Source organism: Prunus dulcis, chromosome 1, assembly GCF_902201215.1.
Source record: "Prunus dulcis chromosome 1, ALMONDv2, whole genome shotgun sequence".
In the NCBI taxonomy this organism is placed as follows: domain Eukaryota; kingdom Viridiplantae; phylum Streptophyta; class Magnoliopsida; order Rosales; family Rosaceae; genus Prunus; species Prunus dulcis.
The window spans coordinates 20,321,675-20,344,109 of record NC_047650.1 but is presented as its reverse complement, the minus strand read 5'-3'; the positions used below and the strand labels follow the sequence as shown (position 1 = coordinate 20,344,109).

Here is a 22,435-nt window from a genome sequence, read left to right as displayed (position 1 = left end):
AATAAGTATATGACTAAATATCTCAAAATTCAAAGCAAGAAAAGTAAAAGCAAGAGAACATTCAAAAGCATTGAAAAGAAAATAAAGATTGAAAAAAAAAAAGGGGGGGTTTGGAAATTGGAATAGTCATCTCATATTGCCGAAATCGAAAAGCATCTAGAAAAGCAAAGACCATGAGGTTTTACTCCGGCGAGTCTCAAAAACCACGAGGCCAAACAAAAGTTGAACCCATATCACACGTGTCAAGTCATTGAGAGGCTATTGGGTACACACACACAGGGATTAAGACCTACACACCACCAAACAATTGTCAAGTGGCCATTTGGACCCTTCCAATAATTTTTATTATGTTTTAATTTTTGGGTTAAGAGTGTATTAGTTGGACCAGCTTCTCTCTCTCTTTTTTCTGATTGTTCCTCGTGGAAGACGTGTGCCCATTAAAGCACTCAAAAACAGTCCTCTCTGTCTGCCTGTCTCTTTCTCAGCTTCCTTAACATGAATCCCGTGCCTCTTTTAAGACCCCTCTCTCTCTCCCCCTCCTATTTAGAGAAAAACCCACTCCCGCCTTGTCATTCAAGTCGCTCCTCCAACCTCCCCAACATTCCCCCAAACAAGCAATTTAGCAAACAGTTTGCGAGCATGTCCAGGGCAACCGTTGAGCTCGATTTCTTCGGCATGGATCAGCATCGTGACCCTTCCTCCCCCTCCAAATCCCAGTTCCAGAAGTTCCTTCATCGCCAGAGAAGCTTCAGAGGCATTCAGAATGCCATGTACAAGATCAAGCCTCAGGTTCTCAAATCTGTGATTGCGTCTGGTTCAGTCCTTCTCAACCACCACCAACACGGCTCTGAAACTCCAATGACTTCAAGGAAATCCTTCTCTGTGCCGTCCAGCCCCAAAGCAGAGCAAATCCCATTTCCCTCTTTGCCTGTTTACATTCCCACCGGCACCTCTGTCTCTCCTTTCATGCCTGCTCCCGCTGCTGCTGCTGCTGCTTCAGAAAAGCTTGAAGAAACAACAACGCCTCTGACGATTTTCTACAACGGAACCGTCTCTGTTTTCGATGTCCCTCGCGACAAGGTTTGTTCTCTTCTTTCTAAGATTTATAGTCATCATACATATGTGTTCACAGAAAAGTTGAGAGTATTTGGTTTTTGTTCAATTGTTAACCGTTGAGAGACAAATGCTTGGATTTGTTTAGGCTGAGAGCCTATTGAAGCTTGCCTTGGAAGGAAACTCGGCCAAAGCTGCGGAATCAGCGTTAGCTGTGGATTCAAAACTTGCTCTTCACTCAAGCGACCAGCAACAGCTTCTGGATCCTCTTGACGGAGGTCAGTTCACTGCCTTTTTATTTTCAGTGTTCCTAAATGCTCGACCATTGTCTGCTTATTTTCCTTCAACTCTGATACTCGTATTCATTTGGATTATTGTGTATAGTCTTGGAGAGGAAACTTCGTTTAAACGTTAAACCCTTGGTAAATAAGAATAACCCATTCGCACTTTGCCTTTGTTACCTACAAACTTTGCAATTAAAAATCCAAGATAAACCTTAATACGAAGTAAAGTAGCAATTTTTCTCATCATGAAATATATATCCCTTCTATTGAGCGATTCCTCGAATGGGACACTCTTTAGGGTCTCTTAAGAATTTTTTTTTCAACGATTCAAACAATCTATTTTTTAAATCTACATTCATAAATCATCCTTATAAAAAATTAGACCGAATTTTGTTAATTAAAAATTTTAAGTGTTCTTATATTTAATTTTTATTAATTTTGCAGATTTACCAATTGCCCGCAGAAAGTCACTGCAGAGGTTCCTAGAGAAGCGCAAAGAAAGGTAACCCACAAAACCAATTTCTTGCTTCATATATTTTTACCCTGCATAAAAACTTTTTTTTTTTCTTTTGGTGAACTGCATAAAAACACCAGATTTTTTTTCCCCATTTATTTTATGGATGGCATAGCAGATTATTATGTATTTTATGCATTATAATTAATGAAGTTAAGCCTGAACCTGATCAGAAAAATAACAACGCTTTTTTTTTTTTTTTTGGATATGAACACAGGTTGAATTCGGTGTCCCCATTTGCCAGCCATGCCTAAGAAGCTTGCTTTATATTATAATATACGCGTCTTGACAACCACAAGTTCACAACCACAAGGCAAGGCAGCAGAAGAAAGAAGACTCATTCCAAAGTCCTTTTTAGAAACACTGAATTAGTACTAGGCTGAAAAGAGAAAGATAAGACCGACAATATCGTAGTTGTTATGTTGGTTTCCTTCTCAAAAGCACTTCTCCTGCTTAAATCCCAATACTCCTTTTTTCTCAAGTAGATTTGGTCATTCACGTTTTACTTAAGGGCCTTGACTCTTGTTGGGGCAAACCCTACCCACCTAGCAGCTACCTATTATTATTCGTTTATGTCTCCTTCCTCACACTTTCATTTCATGTGCTCTTCCAATGTGAACTTGGGAACATCCCTTCTTTTATTTGTAATTCTAAGGTTATTTTATTAGTATTATTAGTCACATGTTGTATACTCAACCTACCTTCTACTTGCAAACCCAATTTGATATATTTTATATTAATATTGAATTTCGTGGAATCATGTGTTTTGGCTTTGCTACCTATTTTGGTCTCCTTTGGAATCAATTTGAATTCGTCTTGTTTGTACTTTAATGGCCTATCTAAATTGAAATCTGGAAACGTGTGTGTTTTTTATGTGGATTGAGAACATAGTCGCTGACATATGTAAGTTAGGCCAGTTGGTCAGTAACTCAGTGAGCCCAACACCTTGCACCCAAATTTGAATCCCCATTCCTCAGCGAACTACTTGAGCTACAAACTCTTAATTTAAAATAGTTCAAATTATTGTTTGTATTTAAAAAAAAATCATAACCGACTTAGATTAGATGACCATTTTTTTAAAATTTTTAATTTTATAATGCACGAATTTTCAACACAAAGAAGCTGATTATTTATTCTCTGCACTCGAATTGAAAGATTTTGAATTTTGGTTTAGCTCTTCTTGTTGAGGCATGCATTCACTTTATAAACTTTAAGTAGTGAGTGGTTAGGTTAAGAGTTGGTAAAGAATATGAATACTACACCCACCAAAATGTTATTTACTTTAGACCCTATAATATATGCCGCCCTCAAATTATGTTGGGCAACGAACCAAGAAAATAAAAATCTTGGTGGTCAAAGACAAATTGAATTATTAGATAGCATCCGTGCCAAACCTCTCCTCGAGGAACAGATCGGAAAGTCAGGTCCAAATCTGGTATGCCTTTATTGAATTAATGTTATTTCACTTTTAGAAGAAGGCAATTTTTTTCTTCAAAAAAGATAGAAAAATCTCTCAATTTTCAAACCAAAGATATGCAAATGTAAAGGATTCCTTAGGAAATCCAAAAATAAATAAGGACAATTTTATCCATTTTCGCTTCTTTTAAAAAATTTCTCTCTCCTTTGGCTGGTTTAACATTAGTGAGAGAGGCTGAATATCTAGGGCATATTTAGTAGGCCTCACTAGACTGGACTGTACAAAATAATACTTAAAATCCTGTTTGGTTTGAAAATGGACTAACTTAAATGAGACTGTATAGTCCTAGGGGGAAAAAATGGCTCGGTCGCCATTCTAATATAGTGATGCAAAAAATTGGTTCGCAAAATAGCTCTCTCGCTTAATAGAACAAGCGAGTCCGACACAGCGCAAACCGGTTTCTTCTTCTTCTTCACCTGTGTCGTAATATCTTGGTGCAGCGTGTATCGACTCTGCCACACAATCCTACCATTGACCTTCACAATGGAATTGATTTCAGGAATGATAAGTAATTGAAATATTTCTCCATTCTGAGGGTGCCATCCATGTGGGTCTTGATTGCAGGAGTGAATTTCTTGTTTCTGATGATGCTTTCAGGCCACCTGAAATTACAAAGCCTATGAATGTTGTGAACAACATGGTCATCAACCAATTGAGCGAATCTGTTTGTACTTGAAGTGGGCTTTGTGGTTTTTCAATCGTGGATATCAGCGACATCGCAGATTCCTGAACCCAAATGCACGAAAGGTTTGCTTGTTTCTTTGTCTTATTTTGTTGGCATTATTGCTGGGTCAAAGTCCATTGGTTTTGTTCATAAGATTAACAGGTTTCAGTTTTTGAAGATTTGGGTTTCGGGGCTTAATGCTTCTGGTGTTGTGCAAGAGTCCATAGCACAACATGCACTCCAACTGTTCGCTAAAATGTGGCACTTAGTTGTGTTATGCAATGGGGTGGTAATGCAATTCTTGATTTTGATTTGGGCTACCACATGAGCATTCGAGACAAAGGTAGTGATGAGTTTCTCAAGAGTTGCTTCATTGGAGGACTAATGACATGCTTCGTCATTGGTTTGGCACCAAAAACATACCAAATTTTAGTCTTGTTTGCGGTTGTGTTGAGTAGTCTAGCTTATCTATTGGATAACTTGTCCCCTGTTTTGTAATAAATAGATGCAAGACCAAATTTCTGGATTTTTCATGTATCTCATGGTGCCAAATTTAATTTCATGGTCCAAATTGCTATGAATGGGCTTGATGGCATTTTTGGAATGCTTTCTTTGTTGATTTGTTATGACTTTTTGGAGAAATTTTGACTTTGACATCTACATGTAAATTTGGTATCTAGAAAGTATATTCATAGTTTTAAGATCTTATTAAATCATATTTAATTATTTAAAAATTATTATATTTAAATAATTATTTTTAGTCCGACACAAGACAAACATAGGTCTTCACTATTTTTACAATCCAGCTTCTTAGTCCGAAGCAGCACCAAATGTAGGTCAGTACTTAATTCAGCTTAGGCCAATCCGAACTAATCCAAGACAGTCTCAAGATTTAATCTAGTCCATAACAGTTCGGCGTACCAAACGACCCCCTAGAGTTAGCAGGTTGGTTGTAAGTATGCACCCTTCGCCATATCTTCCAAATCCAAATCAAAATGTGCAAAGATTTGACTTGATCGCTGGTTCAATGGGCTGTTAAATAGTAAGTTGTTTTCCAAATCCGAAAGAGTTTGGGTTCTGTCTTTGGTTAGTTTTATCTCGTGGGAGATTTGGAAAACAAGGTGCAAGTTTCTCTTTGAGGACATTACAATCGATCCCTGAAGTGTGGTGGAACAGGCTGTCTCAGCAACAGAGGAATTTGATGTGGTGAGGCGCCAAGCTATCTCCACCATAAATGAGGCTGGTGTTTTCACCCCGTCTGCTGGTATTTGGAAAACCCCTGTTAACGGTGCGATTAAGATCAACTTCGATGCTGCTTGGAAAAACCATGAGGCAGGATTGGATGTGGTGATGAGAGATCAGAACAAGGATTTCTGCTATGGTTTTGCTAGTAAACGTTGTTGTAATAGTGCCTTGAATGCAGAAACAGAAGCAGCCATCGAGGCTTTGAGATGCACAAGACTGAGAGGCTACTCAAAGTTAGTGATGGAATCGGACTCAAAAGTCCTCATTGATAATATCAAGGTTAATGTATGCATGAAGGCCTAGACCATTCTCCCGTTGCTAGATGAGATTAGACGACTGAGTGCAGGTTTCTCTGATGTAGAATGGTGTTGGATCCCTCGTGGAGCAAATCGCGCGGTTCATGTGACAGCGACAATAAGTTTAAGGGTGATGTGTCCTCAAGGATGGGCTAACCATCCACCTCCGTCCCTAGTGGGCGTTCTAGCTTCTGATGGACTTCCTAGTCCCCCTTAATTGTATCTTTTTAGTGTTTTGTCTCTGTAGAGAAAATTTGATTTCTAGACTCTTCGAGTTTAGTTTTTTTCCCTGAGTTTCTTTTATCTCTTCAGGTTAGTGTGAGTTTGTATTCCACTTTTGTTATCAATAATAGCTTCTTCGTCCCAAAAAAAAAAAAAAAAAAAAATTAGTGAGGGAGGCCGAGTATCTAGAGTTAGCAGGTTGGCTGTAAGTATGCACCTTTCGCCATATCTTCCAAATCCAAAATCAAAATGCGCAAAGATTTGACTTTTTCAATTTCCCCATGTTGTCTGAATTGGAAGTTCCTTTTTCCAAACCACGTGTAAACAAGCTGAACGTGTAGACAAGCTGAATGTAGCAAGCGTTATAATGGCTGGCCCAGTACAGGCAACTTGCTGATTTTTTCTACTAAGCTCAATGTTCATGGGCACAAGCTTAACAACATCTGCTACTTCATTCTCTTTGTTTGTTGACTGAAGCAACTAACCCTAGCCCAAACCTTATTTGAAAGCCCACGAGTGAAGAGCCCATTCATTTTACTTAAAAAAAGAAGAATCTTCCTCTCATTATAACTCTCTTCATTCCCGAGTAATTCTATGGCTAAATATATATGACCCTAAGGTGAAATACAACTCTTTTATCTGGAATCATTTTATGGTGAGACTCTGATATATATCTCGAATCATATTCACCACATAATTCATCTGAATAATAACTTCATTCAAATATAATGAAATGATCATGTGACTAATATGGAAGCCCGAAAGTCCATATAGTGAAAAGAGGAACAAGTTAATTTCGATTATACAAAATGGATTACCATTACTTCAATCCTACTTGAGTTACTTGAGACTGCTGATGAAAGAGTTTTTGTTAATCTTATTGATTATATTCCAAAGAAATGGAGGAATGGGTGCCTTACCATTGAAGGGAATTTTCAGTTTGAGAAGTCAAATTATATTAATGATGTAAACATTGCTTATAATTCTAGACAAGGGTAACAATGACTAGAAATTTAGGGCAGTAACCTGAATTGAAACATGACGGAGAACATGCAAAACCTTGAAACTGCCCCTATAAATCAGATATTGGCCGGGTGAAATTGAGCCCTCACATTAAAACGCAAAAGCACATTTGAAACGGCCGAAAATTCACTTGCAAAAACCAGAAACTTTAAATTGACAATCTGTGCAACACCCTTTCTTCAACGTAAGAAGAGAAAACAAAACATCTTCTAACAAAAAGAATGGAATTACTTTTGAGTTTTCTGTATGCCCGCAACGGAACTCAAGCGCCATCAAACAAGGTTCGCTCGGATCTCTCATAGGCAATGTCTCAAGGATCAATCAAACACAATCTGCAGAACCAATCTAATCCTTAAGAAAAAAGGAACTGTAAAATCTCCATTTAATAATTGAGAGGGAGAGAGAGAGAGAGAGAGAGAGAGAGAGGGAGAGGGGGGAAGAGGAGATTATGAGCATCAGTTTTAAAAAGCTCGAATTTTGGAAGCTTCATGGCTTTCGCCAATCAGTCGTCAATTCCAAATTTTTTCTCATCATATGCTCTCATCCTCTGTTAACTTTGCCTTCAGATAACACAAGCATAGAATAACAAAATAAGTTGCAGAGAAGAAAGAAAAAGTAGAAAGAAGAAACGCAGAGCAAGTAGCATCAACGAAACAATAACGAAGAATTGTGGAACAGCCGCTGGAAGACGAGGCCAATACAGAAGCATCCGCAACACGCTTTATATAAAGACTGAGGAACTAAAGAAAACCCCCCGAAACCCTAATCGCCAACAACTCACTCGCACCTTCAACGCGACGCCGTTTCCTCCAGTATAGTCTTTCGGTCAGATTGGAAATATGAATATTGTAGGGGCCAATCACGAAATATTATAAATAAGACTGAAAGGACGATAATGCCCCATATGGCGGTAAATGCGCAGATCTAAGTTTGTGTGGATCTGACGGCCTACATTTTTGGCACATTCGTTTATATTCATAGCCCTATAAACCCTAATTCCCTTCTCAGTCGCTCTCCTCTCTCTAAGCTCCCCAGAGGTTCTTGCGGCTCTGTTTTTGGTTTCTGCGATCTACAACAACCAAGATGGTAAGCCCAGCAGAACTATCTTGTATTTGTATTTTCTTAGACCTTTGTTACGATCTGAACCATCTTCTTCATTAGGCTTACAGATTTAACGCCATTTGTGAAAATCTTCTGCGCTAAATAACATCTTTCGTTTGTTTTCGTTTCCTGGGTGTATTGAAAACATGTCTTTGAATCTAGATATGATCCCATAAGCGGAAATGAAACGCACTTTTAATTGATTCATTCTGTGCATATCAAACTAATGGAAAATAAATAAATTTTTTGTTTTTGTTTTTGTTTTGAGCAAATGGATTATTTCGTGGTATGTATTAAACTGCTGGTTGCTTACAGGTGCTCCAGAACGATATCGATTTGCTGCATCCACCAGCTGAGCTCGAGAAGAGGAAACACAAGCTCAAGCGTCTTGTGCAGTGTCCTAACTCTTTTTTCATGGTACTACTATTAATTATTCGATGCAGTATGCCTTTTTGGGACATTTGTTTCTTTTTGTTTGATTCTGATTTTCTAGAGAAAATTCTAATCTTGATTGTTTTAAATATGCACAGGACGTTAAGTGCCAAGGATGCTTCAACATGTAAGTAATTCTTCCCATCTTCCGTTACCTTTTCTGATGATTATATTGAAGTAGTTGCTGCATATGATTTAAATTTATGAAAAAAGGAAATTTATTCATTGTCTGGAGATTGAACCAAATTAAAATTCATTTGTGCAGAACCACCGTGTTCAGTCACTCGCAAACAGTTGTGGTTTGTGGGAACTGCCAGACAGTGTTGTGCCAGCCTACTGGTGGGCGTGCCAGGCTCACTGAGGGTTGCTCTTTCAGAAGGAAGGGAGACTGATGCTCAAGCTTTGATTGCATTGATGTGTATTTGGAGAATTGAGAAAGGGCTTTTTGAGGGTTGATTAAGGTTAAAATGTGGGTGCTCCTCATTTTTGTTTTGCTTTTTAGTTTTTAATATGTAATTTGTTAGGGGCGGCGTTCTGGACCTTGTCATGGGAGTGCTATGTTATGCATCTGGTTTAGTTATGTTTGGTGGTTTACATTTTCAATTACCCTTCAGATGAAGTATTGTTTGAAATTTTCATGTCTGCCCTTTTCAGATTAAATGACAGGTTATCGATGAACAAGTTCTTTTGCATGAAAATGTTTCATATCTATCTTCTTTGTTGTTCCATTTTGTATTCAAACTTTATGGGGTGTTGAAATGCTAAAGCTTTTCAATTGATGCCTTCTCAAATCCTCTGTTGCATGCTGTTTCATTTAGCAGGGATGAGTAATCCTGTGCTCCGTACCTCTGCTCATTTAGGTCTAAAGCTCGTTGGTTAGTTCATTTTAGGTTTCTCTGTTTTGTGCTAAGTATCAGCTACTCTTAACTTGACTCTGAATGGGTACTGTGTACTCCATTTGCGTTTGGTTGATAATTTTAAGCCCTTTCTAGTTTTATGATAGAGTTTGGTGAAGACAGAATTGGATTTTGTACACTTAAGTTATGAGTCATACGATGTTATGCATTGGTGCTTCTGAGCGTTTTTGTTTGTTTAAAGTCGTTGGACTTTAGTGCTGCTATAATTCACGAGGAGTTTTTTTTTAGTAGTAATTCCAGTGAATTATGTTTCATATAGTTTGTGCTGTGAGTATTGTTTGAGTAGAACATTTGAAGGCTTTCTGTTTCATCTAACGGATTTAGGAAGGATTTGAAGATTTAAGGTTGTTTCAGTGCTTTTGGTCGATCTCTAAATACTCAGTTTTCGTAATGGGCACTTCTTGTTCCAAGGAATTTGGTTCTTTTTTATGGGTTTTCCCCACTTGCTCAGAGGAAATTCATGTGATACCAGAACTGCACCCCATGAAGTGCCAATGTACAGTATTAAATGCAAACCAACCGTTCGTATTGCTCTATATTTAAGGAATGAAACGTTTGGGGATGTTTCACAAGAACATGACGATGGGGAATGCCATGAACTAAAAGAACAAATTTTGATGGATTTTTTTGGATAAATTTTGATGGATTTTTTTGGCTAAGAGAGTCATTGCCAGAATTTAAAAACCAATCAAAACCTAAGGGGGGTGTATTCAATTATAACTTTAAAAGACATTTTGTAAGTGAGTGACTTTAGTTGACATATTCTTAATGACTTTTACATACTTTATAAAGTTAATGATATACTTTCATATACTTTTGTCATAGAGTTTTACATACTTTTATTTGTGAATAGTATTTATCTCTTAATATTTATCATAGAGTAGTATAACAAGAGGAAATTGCTTCTAATATTTATCTCCAGCATTGATAAATTTTGGATGCAACTAGCAACGTGCAACCAACTAGATTGGAACTGCAGCCTCAGCCTCCCGGCATATAGGAACATTAGTTATATCCTATAAGTCATGTGGCTGATGCTATTACAACTCCTCATTTCATCTTTTGAGCTTCAAAAATAAATGTATTAGTTCCTAAACCTTTTTTGTGTGGAAGAACTGGTAAGTTGATTAAACCAGGGCGCAAATAAAGCACCAGATACAACCAAGCAAGAGTCCAATGCAGTAGGACTACGAGCAAACAGAAAACAGAACAACCAAATACAAAGAACATGAATACATATTGGAAAGTTAGGAAACATGCTGCTTCAGAAAGCCACAAAAACGTCACAAGCCAACCATAATCTTTATAAACATAGTGCTACGGTGGGTAGGGGAGACCATCCTAAACAGTGGTGGTTTTATTGATAGTACACCAACCAAAGAGGGAGGGGGTCTAGAGACCCAAACATGATAGTGCACCCTCACAATGGCCAAAGCTATAGAATGATCGAAGTCACTGACAAAATCTTGAGTAAATTAGCAAGACTTTTGGTATTAAGAATTAGCCTTAAAAGTATTGAGAAGTCATTCATTTAACAAAGTTTTCAAAATCATTAACTTTTTGGATATCCCAAAACTTTTAAACACTTTTTAAAGTCACAATTGAATACCACTGAACTTTTAAAGACTATTTAAAAGTCATAGTTGAATACCTCCAGACTTTTAAACTCATTAAAAGTCTTTAAAAGTTATAATTGAATACACCCTAATAAGAATCTTTTTCAATTATTAACTTTGTATAATATGACGGTGTTACTCACAATAATCCATGTAATATTCTCTTTGGGTTGAATGCAATATCATTTTCTCTATTAAAAAAAAAAAAAAAAAAGAGCTTGAATTTCAATTTGAACAACATAAGTAAATCTAACTGGATTATTTCGGCACATATTAGCAGTCCCTCCAAAGTCTCTAATCACAAAACTGAGCTAGGCGGTTTTCAAGTAATTAATAGTCAATATATTGCCAATGGGTCCATAGCTCGGTTTCAAACTTTGACCCAAAAAAAAAAAAAAACAGGAGGCTTTATTATATAAAACAATATAAGCTATTAGTAAGAAAACAAAAATACACTTGTAAAAAAACAAAAATATGCAAATTAAAAATTAGAGATCACGCTTTGAATTTGACGTAGTGGTTTGAAATGAGTATAACACTATTTTGCTATTTTGGCCAATAAAACTATTACACATGAGCAACTCCACCCATTTGCCCTTAGCCATGGCAAGGATGGAGCTAGGGCAACCACTATTCACGTGAATAGTAGTTGCCATTGCAAATAGTAATTTGTGTTTCCACCCGTTGCCCTGGCTAAGGGCAATTACTATTCATTTTTTTGTTTTTTCCTCCTATTTTTTAATGAAAATAATTAATTTGGGTAATATTTTCAGATAAGATTTTCGGGTTCCTACGTGTCAAGACTATTCATAATCAGATAAAATTTTCGGATAAGATATTTGGATTCAAATTTCGGATTAATTTCAAAGTTCAAATTTCAGATAAATTTTTGGGTTCAAATTTCCAATGAATTTCAAAATTCAAAATTCAGATAAATTTGGGTTCAAAATTCAGATAAATTTGGGTTCAAATTTCAGATAAATTTGGGTTCAAATTTCGGATGAATTTCAAAATTCAAATTTCAGATAAATTTTGGTTCAAATTTCAGATAAATTTGGGTTCAAATTTCGGATGAATTTCAAAATTCAAATTTCATACAAATTAGGGTTCAAATTTCGGATGAATTTCAAATTTCTGATAAGATTTTCATCCAATAAAATCAAGCCACGTGGCATGTCTATCTTGCCAAAATTTTCTATAAAACCAGAGTCTCAGCTCATACCTCTCACACCACATCTTTCTATATTTTCATTTCTCAGAGTTTAGAATTCATACTTCATTCATTCTCAATGGAAGAATTTAGGAGATGCTTGGAGAGGCAAGAGAGAGAAACAAATGAGAGAAACCGTAGAGCAGATGAAGTCAATGAGTTGCAGAGACAAGTCGATGAGCAAGTTCTCATAGCAGTGGCTTTGCAAGAAGAAGAGAACCAAGGTCGCCGCCGTGGTTCACAAGTCGGCCGCCGCCAGAATGTGGAAAGACATAGGCATTCTCGGGGTAAGAATCTTTTGGAAGATTATTTTATCCCAACTTTTTTGTACTCTGATGTTGATTTTCGAAGGCGATTTAGAATGCAACCTCATTTGTTCAATAAAGTCATGCATGATATTTGCAATTATGATGCATACTTTGTTCAAAAGTGTGATGCTACTGGGGTTTTGGGGCTTCTTCCGAAGCAAAAGCTTACAACTGTTATACGAATGTTGGCGTATGGAGCATCTGCTGATCAGGTGGATGAGATTGCCCGGATGGGGAAGTCCACTACGTTGGAGGCTTTGGTAAGATTTTGTCAAACTGTTGAAACTCTGTACACTAGGGACTACCTGCGTAGACCTACTCCCAGGGACCTCCAACGGCTTCTACAAAAAGCCGATGCTCGAGGATTCCCTGGAATGATTGGTAGCATCGACTGCATGCATTGGCAATGGAAGAATTGCCCAACTGCCTGGCAAGGTGATTATGGAAATAGAAAAGGCCAAAAAAGTATCATCCTTGAAGCGGTTGCTGGGTTCGACACATGGGTTTGGCATGCCTTCTTCGGAGTTGCAGGATCACAAAATGACCTCAACGTGCTGGGTTAATCCCCCGTCTTCAACGATGTATTGAGAGGCCAGGGCCCCAATGTCACCTATGAAGTCAACAATACAGTATACCAAACGGGATACTATCTAGCTGATGGCATCTACCCGAGGTGGACGACTTTTGTCAAATCCATTCCAAATTCCTGATCCCAGAAGCAAAAATTATTTGCTACATATCAAGAGGGATACAGGAAAGATGTCGAAAGGTGTTTTGGCATCCTTCAAGCTCGGTGGTTGATTATTCGAGGTGCGTCCCGTATGTTTGATGAGGAGATCCTCATAAGCATTATGATGACTTGCATCATCCTCCATAATATGATTGTGGAGGATGAGTACGATTATGATGCTTTAGAGGTCTACGAACCGGATCCAATGAACACGGCTTTGACACGGATTTATGAAAGGCCCATGGGGCCAAATGGAGAACCGTTTGAGCCGGAACCGTTGGTGAGGGATGGTCATTTGATGACCCGAATGATAGATCGATATACAGAGATGCAATCTTCGTATATTCATGAAATGCGTCAAGTTCACTTGATGGAGCATCTATGGGCGGTGAAAGGCAATGAAGATTAATGATGGAGCATAGATGCTTTGGTTATGTTTTATTTAGTTATGGTTAGGTTGTGTTGTATTTTTATTTATTATGGTTTGGTTGTGGTTGGTTATTATTATTGTGCCTTGTTTGTATTTTTATTTTTATTTGTATTATGTTTTGTTTGAAGTATGGAATATGTTGAATAAAAAGGTAATTTATTGAATGCTTTGTTTATTAAATAATGAAATGTAATACAAGTCATTAAGAATTACTACTAAAATAAAATACATGAATTACAACAACTTTAATAGAAAACAACTAAAATACAAATACATAAAAGGTATGCTAACTAATTTAATGGTTTCCATCATTTAACCAATCCGTGTTGCTAGGCCCATCATCCCGAAAAAGTCTTCTTCTCATAACATCCCTTCGTTCTAGCTTCCAAAATTGTTTTGTTTCAGGGGACATATGACTTGTATCCATCGCCATGGTTTCCCGATCCGTCTTGTCCATATCTTTTTTGTGCAAATACTCCCTTTCTCGTGCATACTCAGCTTGAAGGGCCAACTCGTTATCTTGGCTTTTTTGCTCCATTTCTATTCTTATGCCGTTTTGCCTTGCAATTTCCTCCAAAAATTGTGAATTTTGATTGCTTGAATTACCCGCTTTCTTCTTCTTCGCGGCCTTTCGGCCAATGGGCCTCGGCTCCTTTTCGATGGGTGAGTCTTGACTCATAGGAGAATCGAGAGGTGAATCCGATGTCATTGAATCACGGAGTGGCGTCTCGTTTAACACAACCTCCAGACCCGTCGGAATAATTATGAAGCGTTTGCAATATTTCACCACCTCCCAACATTCATGATGGGTGAAACTTTTTTTGCCACCCCCGGTTGCACCGAACCACATTTGTGCTTGAATCATCTATTTAACAAAAAAAATGGAAATGCAATAAATATTTAAAATATATTGGATATGCAAGAAATATTAACAACATATTGAAAATACAAGCAATATTAACAAAATATTGAAAATGCAAGAAATATTAACAACATATTGAAAATGCAAGAAATATTAACAAAATATTGAAAATGCAAGAAATATTAACAAAATATTGAAAATGCAAAAAATATTAACAACATATTGAAAATGCAAGCAATATGAACAAAATATTGAAAATGCAAGCAATATTAACAAAATATTGAAAATGCAAGCAATATTAACAAAATATATATATTAGGAGATTAAACTTAATAAAAAAAATTATAAAATACTTACCTCGTTAGTACGATTTTGCCCACTTCTATAGTTGTCCATCGCTTTTGCTAGGGCATTTCTCCATTTTCCCAACTCTTTATTGAGAATTTTCCACCTACTGGATAATGCCATCTCCGTACGAGTAGACCCCGGAATTTTTTCACAAAATTCGGCATGAATTTTTTTTCACATATGAAAAAATTTCATTTCATTGCCGGACACGGGACAATGACAAATTTGGAGCCAAGCCTCACACAAGGAAACATCTTCCATTGTGCTCCAAGCCCCTCCGGTTTCGATAGAAGAAGCCATAAAAATATGAAATCAAAATGATAGATGAAAATTCCCCAAAAAAGCCTCACCGTTGGATTAATTTGGAGAAGCAGATCGAAGGTCGGGAGGCGACACGCCGCGACTGCCGCATGAACGGTAAAAAAAAATTTGATTAGATCGATTTGTCAAAAAACGTTTCAGTGTGCAAATTTCGCTACGCATTGTAAAACCAACGCTCGGATTAGCTTTTCGCGATGTGGGTACGCTGCCCAAGCAGCAGCAGCTGCCTCATTGCCCCAACACCCCCCTGTCCACGCAGAGCTTCCCAACTCGGAGTTCGACTCTCACGCATACGCTGCTATGCTTCAACATTGTATCCGAAACGGTGACTCGAATTCCGCAATGGTTCTTCACTGCGGGATCTTGAAGAAAGGTGGTTGCTTGGACTTGTTTGCTCTCAACATTCTTATTAATATGTATGTGAAAGCGGGTATGCTGTCTAATGCCACTACGCTGTTTGACGAAATGTCTGAAAGAAATACTATTTCTTTTGTTACGTTGATCCAGGGATTTGCGGACTCTCAACGTTTTGTTGATTCCGTAGAGTTGTTTCGCCGGCTGCATACAGAAGGCCATGAGCTTAACCAATTTGTTTTTACTACAATTTTGAAGTTACTTGTGAGGATGGGATGGGCTGAGCTGGCTTGGACCATCCATGCTTGTATTCATAAGCTTGCACATGGCTCTAATGCCTTTGTTGGGACTGCTCTCATTGATGCCTACTCTGTTTGCAGCCACGTTGATGTTTCTAGGGATGTTTTTGATGAGATTGTTTGTAAGGATATGGTAGCTTGGACTGGGATGGTAGCATGCTATGCTGAGAATGGCTGTTTTGAAGAAGCACTCAAACTCTTCAGTCAAATGCGGATGATTGGATTCAAGCCTAACAATTATACTTTTACGGGTGTGCTTAAGGCCTGTGTTGGTTTAGAGGCCTTAAATGAAGGGAAGAGCGTCCATGGGTGTGTAATGAAATCATGTTATGAAGGGGATCTATATGTGGGTACTGCATTGCTTGATATGTACACCAAGTTTGGGGATGTTGAGGAGGCTCGACAAGTATTTCAAGAGATACCCAAAAATGACGTGGTTCCTTGGAGCCTCATGGTTTCACGGTGTGCTCAGAGTGACCGTTGTGAAGAGGCTCTGGACTTGTTTTGTCGGATGAGGCAAGCATTTGTTGTTCCCAACCAGTTTACATATGCTAGCACACTTCAAGCTTGTGCAACTATGGAGCGTCTAGATTTTGGGAAGCAAATCCATTGCCATGTAATCAAGGTTGGTCTTGATTCAGATGTCTTTGTTTCAAATGCTCTCATGGGTGTCTATGCTAAATGCGGAAAGTTAGAGAATTCTATGGACTTATTTGTGGAATCACCAAATAGAAATGATGTATCTTGGAACACGATGATTGTTGGATATGTTCAGTTAGGTGATGGGGAGAAGGCGTTGGCTTTGTTTTCAAATATGCTTAGATGCCAAGTGCAGGCTACAGAAGTGACGTACTCTAGTGCGCTCCGTGCTTCTGCTAGCCTAGCAGCATTGGAGCCAGGAGTTCAGATACATTCTATAACGGTCAAAACCATATATGACAAAGATACTGTAGTGGGTAATTCTTTAATAGACATGTATGCTAAGTGTGGGAGCATCAAAGACGCCCGCCTGGTGTTTGATAAGTTGAAGCAACGAGATGAGGTTTCATGGAATGCGATGATCTCAGGATATTCTATGCATGGTCTTGGCCTGGAGGCTCTAAAGATTTTTGAAATGATGCAGGAAACAAATTGCAAACCGAACAAGTTAACTTTTGTCGGTATTTTGTCAGCATGTAGCAATGCAGGACTATTAGATCAAGGACAGGCTTATTTTAATTCTATGGTGCAGAACTATAACGTTGAACTGTGCGTAGAGCACTATACTTGTATGGTCTGGCTGTTAGGGAGATCAGGCCATCTTGATAAGGCTGTGAAGTTGATTCAGGAAATCCCATTTGAACCTAGTGTTATGGTATGGCGTGCTTTGCTCGGAGCTTGTGTTATCCATAATGATGTGGAACTTGGAAGGATTGCTGCCCAGCATGTTCTTGAAATGGATCCCCAAGATGATGCTACCCACGTGTTATTGTCAAACATATATGCCACTGCAAGGAGATGGGATAACGTGGCTTCTGTCAGAAAAAACATGAAAAGGAAAGGAGTAAAGAAGGAACCCGGCCTAAGTTGGATTGAGAACCAGGGCACAGTTCATTATTTCAGTGTGGGGGATACTTCACATCCTGACATGAAACTGATCAACGGGATGCTGGAATGGTTGAAAATGAGAACTTTAAAGGCAGGACATGTTCCCAATTATAGTGCCGTTTTGCTTGATGTGGAGGATGATGAAAAGGAGCGCTTCTTGTGGGTACACAGTGAAAGGTTAGCTCTAGCATTTGGGTTAATTAGAACATCACCTGGGAGCCCTATTCGTATCATTAAAAACCTTCGAATATGTGTGGATTGCCATGCCACAGTGAAGTTAATATCAAAAGTAGTGCAGCGAGATATTGTTGTTCGAGATATCAATCGATTCCATCACTTTCAGAATGGAATTTGCTCTTGTGGTGATTACTGGTGATTGATCTGCCTTATTGGGATCTATGATTCCTGGAGGGTTGAACTGATGAAGTCACCTTGTTCTCAAGGTAATGCGCTCCATCCCAGGTAATTCCTTATCGATGACCAATTATGTGAGCAATTACTTTCACTTTCTTGGGTCTAGCTAATGATTTTTCTTTACAGTTCTTAATGGTTCGAAACTGATTATTAAAACCTTCTACTAGTTGCATTCTGGCATGAATTTGTGCACATAGGTGTTGCCCACTTTTTTTATGTCTCTTTTTTTTATGTTCTTCAAGTAATTCTAGGTCATGAAGTTCTCGTTGTGTAGAGTGCATAAGTCCACATGAAGGCGTTACTCATGTAATAATTTCTCTCGAAATTCTTTGGCCTTTTAGTATAGAATATCTAGTTTGGCCTTTGTGATAACCATTATAAAGTTTGCACCTCCTTTTCTCATTTGCAGTTCCCAGCATGTCCTTAAATAAAGACTTCTGGATCCAATTGTCCAAATGTGAACTGCCACTTCTACTGAACTTGCTAAATGATTTCTTATTGATACTTTGGAATTTTTTTTTCCTTTTTCCCCGTTCTTGCTTTGACTAAGACAACTTCCTTGCTCCCATTGTATTCTTTTTATTTAATTTATATATTTCATTGTCTAATTTCATAACTACGAACAAAAAGAACATAGTTTTCAATTTCAGTATAATTTGGCCTACCAATTATGACCAACGTGAAATAAGAGTATGACATTTCATGTAATGATTTTGTCCAGTACTAATCTATAATCATGATATCAACTTCATACTCATCGTGGAAGTTTTACACCACCTCATTACAGGTATTTGTCTGCATGCGTTGTCGTTGTCACTATAAAGATTATAAAGATAATGTAAATTGTACATCAATTTATCCCTATCTATTTGGGCATCACAGTCAGTTTAGGAAGGAAATGTGACCTTGATCCTTATATTTCTTTATTTTTGTCCAACTTTTTTCCCTTTTAGAAAAGTGTGCTTATTTGGTTTGTACAAAATAACAAAATTTTATTTTTCTATCAATTGTTGATATGTTACATTTATGAATGTCTGTGTTCATGCACCCATGTGTACATAGTATTTTACCTAATTTATATGCATGTTGGCATATTCATGACCTTAATCCATATTCAAGTATAAGGGTCAAAGATTAATAATATTTTAATGGTTTTCCTTTCAATTGAAGTATGTGCAAGCATAATCAAATTGTGAATGCATTGACTTGATACAAAAGAATGCGTCATTTTCTCTTTTTAGTCTGAGCGTTGATAATCATAGATTCCGCGATATGCGATATCCATCAATTATCTACTATAAATTGCGTGTCATATCAAACTTGTTAGTCATTTGTGACATTAGACATCATATCACACTGAAAAAAATTCCATATTGGCACTTCAACTTTTGAATCATCTTAATTGCGATTATGTATCACGACTTTTTGACTTATGAGTCTCATCTTGTAGATATCGTTTTAGGTGGTAGTGGATTGAGAAAATTCATGATGGATTAGGTAATTATATACTTTTATACACTCCTTTGTTGAGATCACCAGGAATCAAAGGCTTTTTCACCTTTCTTCACAAATTACTGAAGTGATATTTTAGGCTAGGTTCGAAATTTCTAGCCTTTAGGAAAATCTTTTGTGACAATAGACGAGGCATTACCAACTACTTACTCTAAACTACTATGATCACTTCAATAATTACATAACGCTATATTAAGCCTGGTATAACATGAATTTACTGTGAAATCAACTGATGAAATTTTTTATTGAGAATTGGTGCTGAGAAAGGTTTTTTGTGCTTACAAACCTCACCCATGTATCATGTGTTTTAGCTGCATATTTTCATTTGCTCAGAATCACTTTATGAAGCACTTATCTTTTGTGTTTCCCCAGAAGAAAATTTATCTATAATTTTCTGTAACTAATTGCATTCCATTTGAGGGAATTTATCTCTGAGAAAGCAACAGCTCATCTTACGGAAAACGAATCTAATTTATTGGTAAGGCTTTGGTTCAAAAGAGAATTGACAATCCAACTATAAAACCCACTATCACTAGAAATATTTTTAGTTATTCCAAATCTTGTTGAATTACTATTTGACTTCATTCTCATTGTGTTCCACTTAGACTTATTATGAGTTATATCTACCTCCCGATGGTGCGGTAAAGGTTGAACATTGGATAACATTTTTATCGCCCACTTTGAAAGAGATTTAATGTCAATCATTTCCTAGAATGAATCAGTTATGTGTTGTAGTATACATGTCAAGTTATAATCTAAATATTTTTTGGCCATGTGTGTTTATAAGGAAATTGTCATTCGTAAAGTAGGAGCGCTTGTCATTGACTCAACTTGCTTTTGAGATCAGCAAGAACAAACTAATGTCTAAGGTTAATATTTTTCTACCTTTCATTGCTCTGAAGAATCTCAGTTTTGTTCAATTAATATGTCAATTCAAAATTCTTCAGGAAACTCATTATGGTACATGGAAATTTTTATAAAGTAACAAGCTAGTTAGCTATGAACTTGCATATTTTTTAAGTTAGCTTTGAACTTGCATATTTTTTAACTTGTGTCTTTCCTGTAGCAAGAGAAACCATTTGTGTAATGGAAACAATTTTTATTGAGAATTTTTAACTGGTGGGCCATTTTCTCACACCTCTAACTCCAAGCAGAAGCTGTTTCTACAATTCATCTTCTTTTCCAGAATTATATGTCTGCATCATTACTTTTGCCATTCTTAGTCTGGGCTTTCATGTTCATGTTGCGGATGCTAACTATTGGTGGAACTTGTTTTGTGCTTGACAACTTAGGTGTGTAACTAAAAGTGAGAGAAGATGTGGAGCTTGATACGTCAGCACCAGTTTGTAAGCGGTACACAGTGTGTTCTGTTGTCAAAGCAAGAGAATATTAAGGTGCCTCTGTTTGACAGCGAGACTCCTCCTATTCAAGACCAGTCTGATTCTGAGAATGTTGGTGGGAAAGGTAACTTATAGAAGGCTAAATATAGTCAGTTTCAGGAGATTGCTTATGTCAATTTTTTGATCAGGTTAGAGTGTTGCTTTTGTTAAGCTTTCAGGAATTTAGAGGTCTTGAATATACTTCCAAGTCACACAAGCTTGTCAGAATCTTATCTGGCCAATGGTGATTATTAGAAGAGATTGGTGAAACTATTTGGAACTTGTATGAGAATATTTACATGCTAGATTTTAGAGCCCTTTGAAGTACACACATATAAATCTTGAAACTGTAACAGCTAGTCGTACAGGTCTAAATTCAAAATTGTTGTAGCATCATTGAAGTGGCTGCCAATGATGGTCTTTGTATCATGCAATGGATATGTATCCTTAATTAATTATACTCAATTTTGATCATCTGGCCCCTAAATTTTGTTGTCATGCTCAAACCCTGTTTCATTACGTAGTCATAGGTCAATTATTTTCTTTTTAGAATTGAATGCAGGCTGTAACTTGTAAGTGGTAACAACATGAAAAGTTTTCCTTTGAGGAGCCTTGATAGTGGATCTGGCTCTAGGTAGAGATTGAATCTAAAGTACATTGATTCTGGGATGAAAATGTTTAGATGAGTTGAGTAGCCAAATGATGGGAGGCCATGATAAGTGGCAGTGATGAAATTAAATGGATCCCATTTTTGTTGGTTAAGAAGAGTGAGTTTTGTACAGAATGTCCTATATTTCCATAAATATTGATTTTAAGTTATAACACTTTTGAGGTTTATTGTTCACTGTTCTTCTGCCCTTGTATAGAAAATCTCCTAAACCCTAAATCCTTGGGCCATTTCTGAAGTTGTACGCGAGCCCGTCTGATCAGTGATTGCTTGGGAAGCTGACATCTCACTACAAAACATTGGGGGCTGGTCTGGTCTCACAAGGTTCGATTCGATTAACCTAAAATTCATTGACAGAGTTACAAAGGAAAGGAGAGGAAGACACAGTGTACACACACAACACTCTAAACAACAGAGCTGTGTCCTTGATGTTCCCATTCACATTAGCCAAGCTTTGAACGTTTAAGCTTTGAGAATAATGGGGGACAAAATTGTTGGTGAAGCTCCTGTCTATGGCACATGACATGCATATATAGAAAACACACATACACATATATTATGTATGCATGGCGTGTAAAGTATTTTGCATTGCAATTTGCAAATGTGCTTCACCTATATATATATATCGTGTGAATAGCCACCTTTCCTACAAAACTAAACAAAAAGAAAATTAATATAAGTGTCATATGAAAAGGGTAATTGAACATGATGAGGTTGTCTTATTTGACAATTGACATGTGCAGTACTCATCACTAGCTAGTCTCTCTTGGTCAATGTTCCACTTGTTTTGTTTCTACGTGTACACCTACCTAGCTACCTAGCTACCTAGCTACCTAGCTACTTCCAACACAACACAACCCTACACTACACTTTTATATATATATATATTGTTCATATACGTACGCAAACAAAAACAAAAACATATACACGTACGTGTTTGAAAACTGCAATGCAAAACAAAACAAAACAAAACCAACCACATTTTCCAAAATTAAAGTCCTTTGCTTTGCAGCATTCATATCAATATCACCCTATGGAGACGACGTACGTTTCTTCTTCTGGTGAATATCCCTTGGACCAAAATTGTAGCTACAACAGAAGAAATAAGTAATAGATATTAGGAGATTAACGTAATTATACATATATTTATTTGTGTTGTGTTGTGTTGGG

At 37.3% G+C, this 22,435-nt stretch overlaps 3 protein-coding genes, 1 long non-coding RNA gene and 1 other non-coding gene across 8 annotated transcripts; 4 read left to right on the top strand and 1 right to left on the bottom strand.

Moving 5' to 3' along the window:
• The first annotated feature begins 436 nt into the window (after positions 1 to 436).
• Positions 437 to 2,611, top strand: LOC117616006 (protein TIFY 9). Its single transcript, XM_034345201.1, has 4 exons — positions 437 to 1,080; positions 1,202 to 1,331; positions 1,782 to 1,839; positions 2,069 to 2,611. The coding sequence occupies exons 1-4, from the start codon at positions 496 to 498 to the stop codon at positions 2,103 to 2,105; spliced, it is 810 nt and encodes a 269-aa protein (XP_034201092.1). The 5' UTR covers positions 437 to 495; the 3' UTR covers positions 2,106 to 2,611.
• A 987-nt stretch (positions 2,612 to 3,598) lies between these two features.
• LOC117614397 lies at positions 3,599 to 4,569 on the top strand. The gene is made up of 2 exons (XR_004583868.1): positions 3,599 to 4,075; positions 4,171 to 4,569. It is a non-coding gene; the product is annotated as an uncharacterized LOC117614397 (long non-coding RNA).
• A 2,658-nt stretch (positions 4,570 to 7,227) lies between these two features.
• On the bottom strand, positions 7,228 to 7,318 carry LOC117616868. Its single transcript, XR_004584212.1, has one exon. It is a non-coding gene; the product is annotated as a small nucleolar RNA SNORD36 (small nucleolar RNA).
• Positions 7,319 to 7,695: 377 nt separating this feature from the next.
• Positions 7,696 to 9,037, top strand: LOC117616708 (40S ribosomal protein S27-2). Its single transcript, XM_034346102.1, has 4 exons — positions 7,696 to 7,864; positions 8,195 to 8,296; positions 8,410 to 8,438; positions 8,577 to 9,037. Exons 1-4 carry the CDS (start codon positions 7,862 to 7,864, stop codon positions 8,701 to 8,703), a joined length of 261 nt encoding a protein of 86 aa, XP_034201993.1. The 5' UTR covers positions 7,696 to 7,861; the 3' UTR covers positions 8,704 to 9,037.
• A 6,143-nt stretch (positions 9,038 to 15,180) lies between these two features.
• Positions 15,181 to 21,803, top strand: LOC117624218 (putative pentatricopeptide repeat-containing protein At5g13230, mitochondrial). Of its 4 annotated transcripts, none has more exons than XM_034355467.1 (3): positions 15,256 to 17,755; positions 20,512 to 20,683; positions 21,465 to 21,803. In XM_034355467.1, exon 1 carries the CDS (start codon positions 15,354 to 15,356, stop codon positions 17,667 to 17,669), a length of 2,316 nt encoding a protein of 771 aa, XP_034211358.1. In that variant the 5' UTR covers positions 15,256 to 15,353; the 3' UTR covers positions 17,670 to 17,755; positions 20,512 to 20,683; positions 21,465 to 21,803. The 4 variants fall into 4 exon arrangements, with proteins under 4 accessions (XP_034211510.1, XP_034211358.1, XP_034211291.1 ...); XM_034355400.1 differs by lacking the exon at positions 21,465 to 21,803 and adding an exon at positions 20,007 to 20,088 and having other exon boundaries at positions 20,512 to 21,140; XM_034355619.1 differs by lacking the exon at positions 21,465 to 21,803 and having other exon boundaries at positions 15,181 to 17,755; positions 20,512 to 21,140.
• The last annotated feature ends 632 nt before the right edge of the window (positions 21,804 to 22,435 follow it).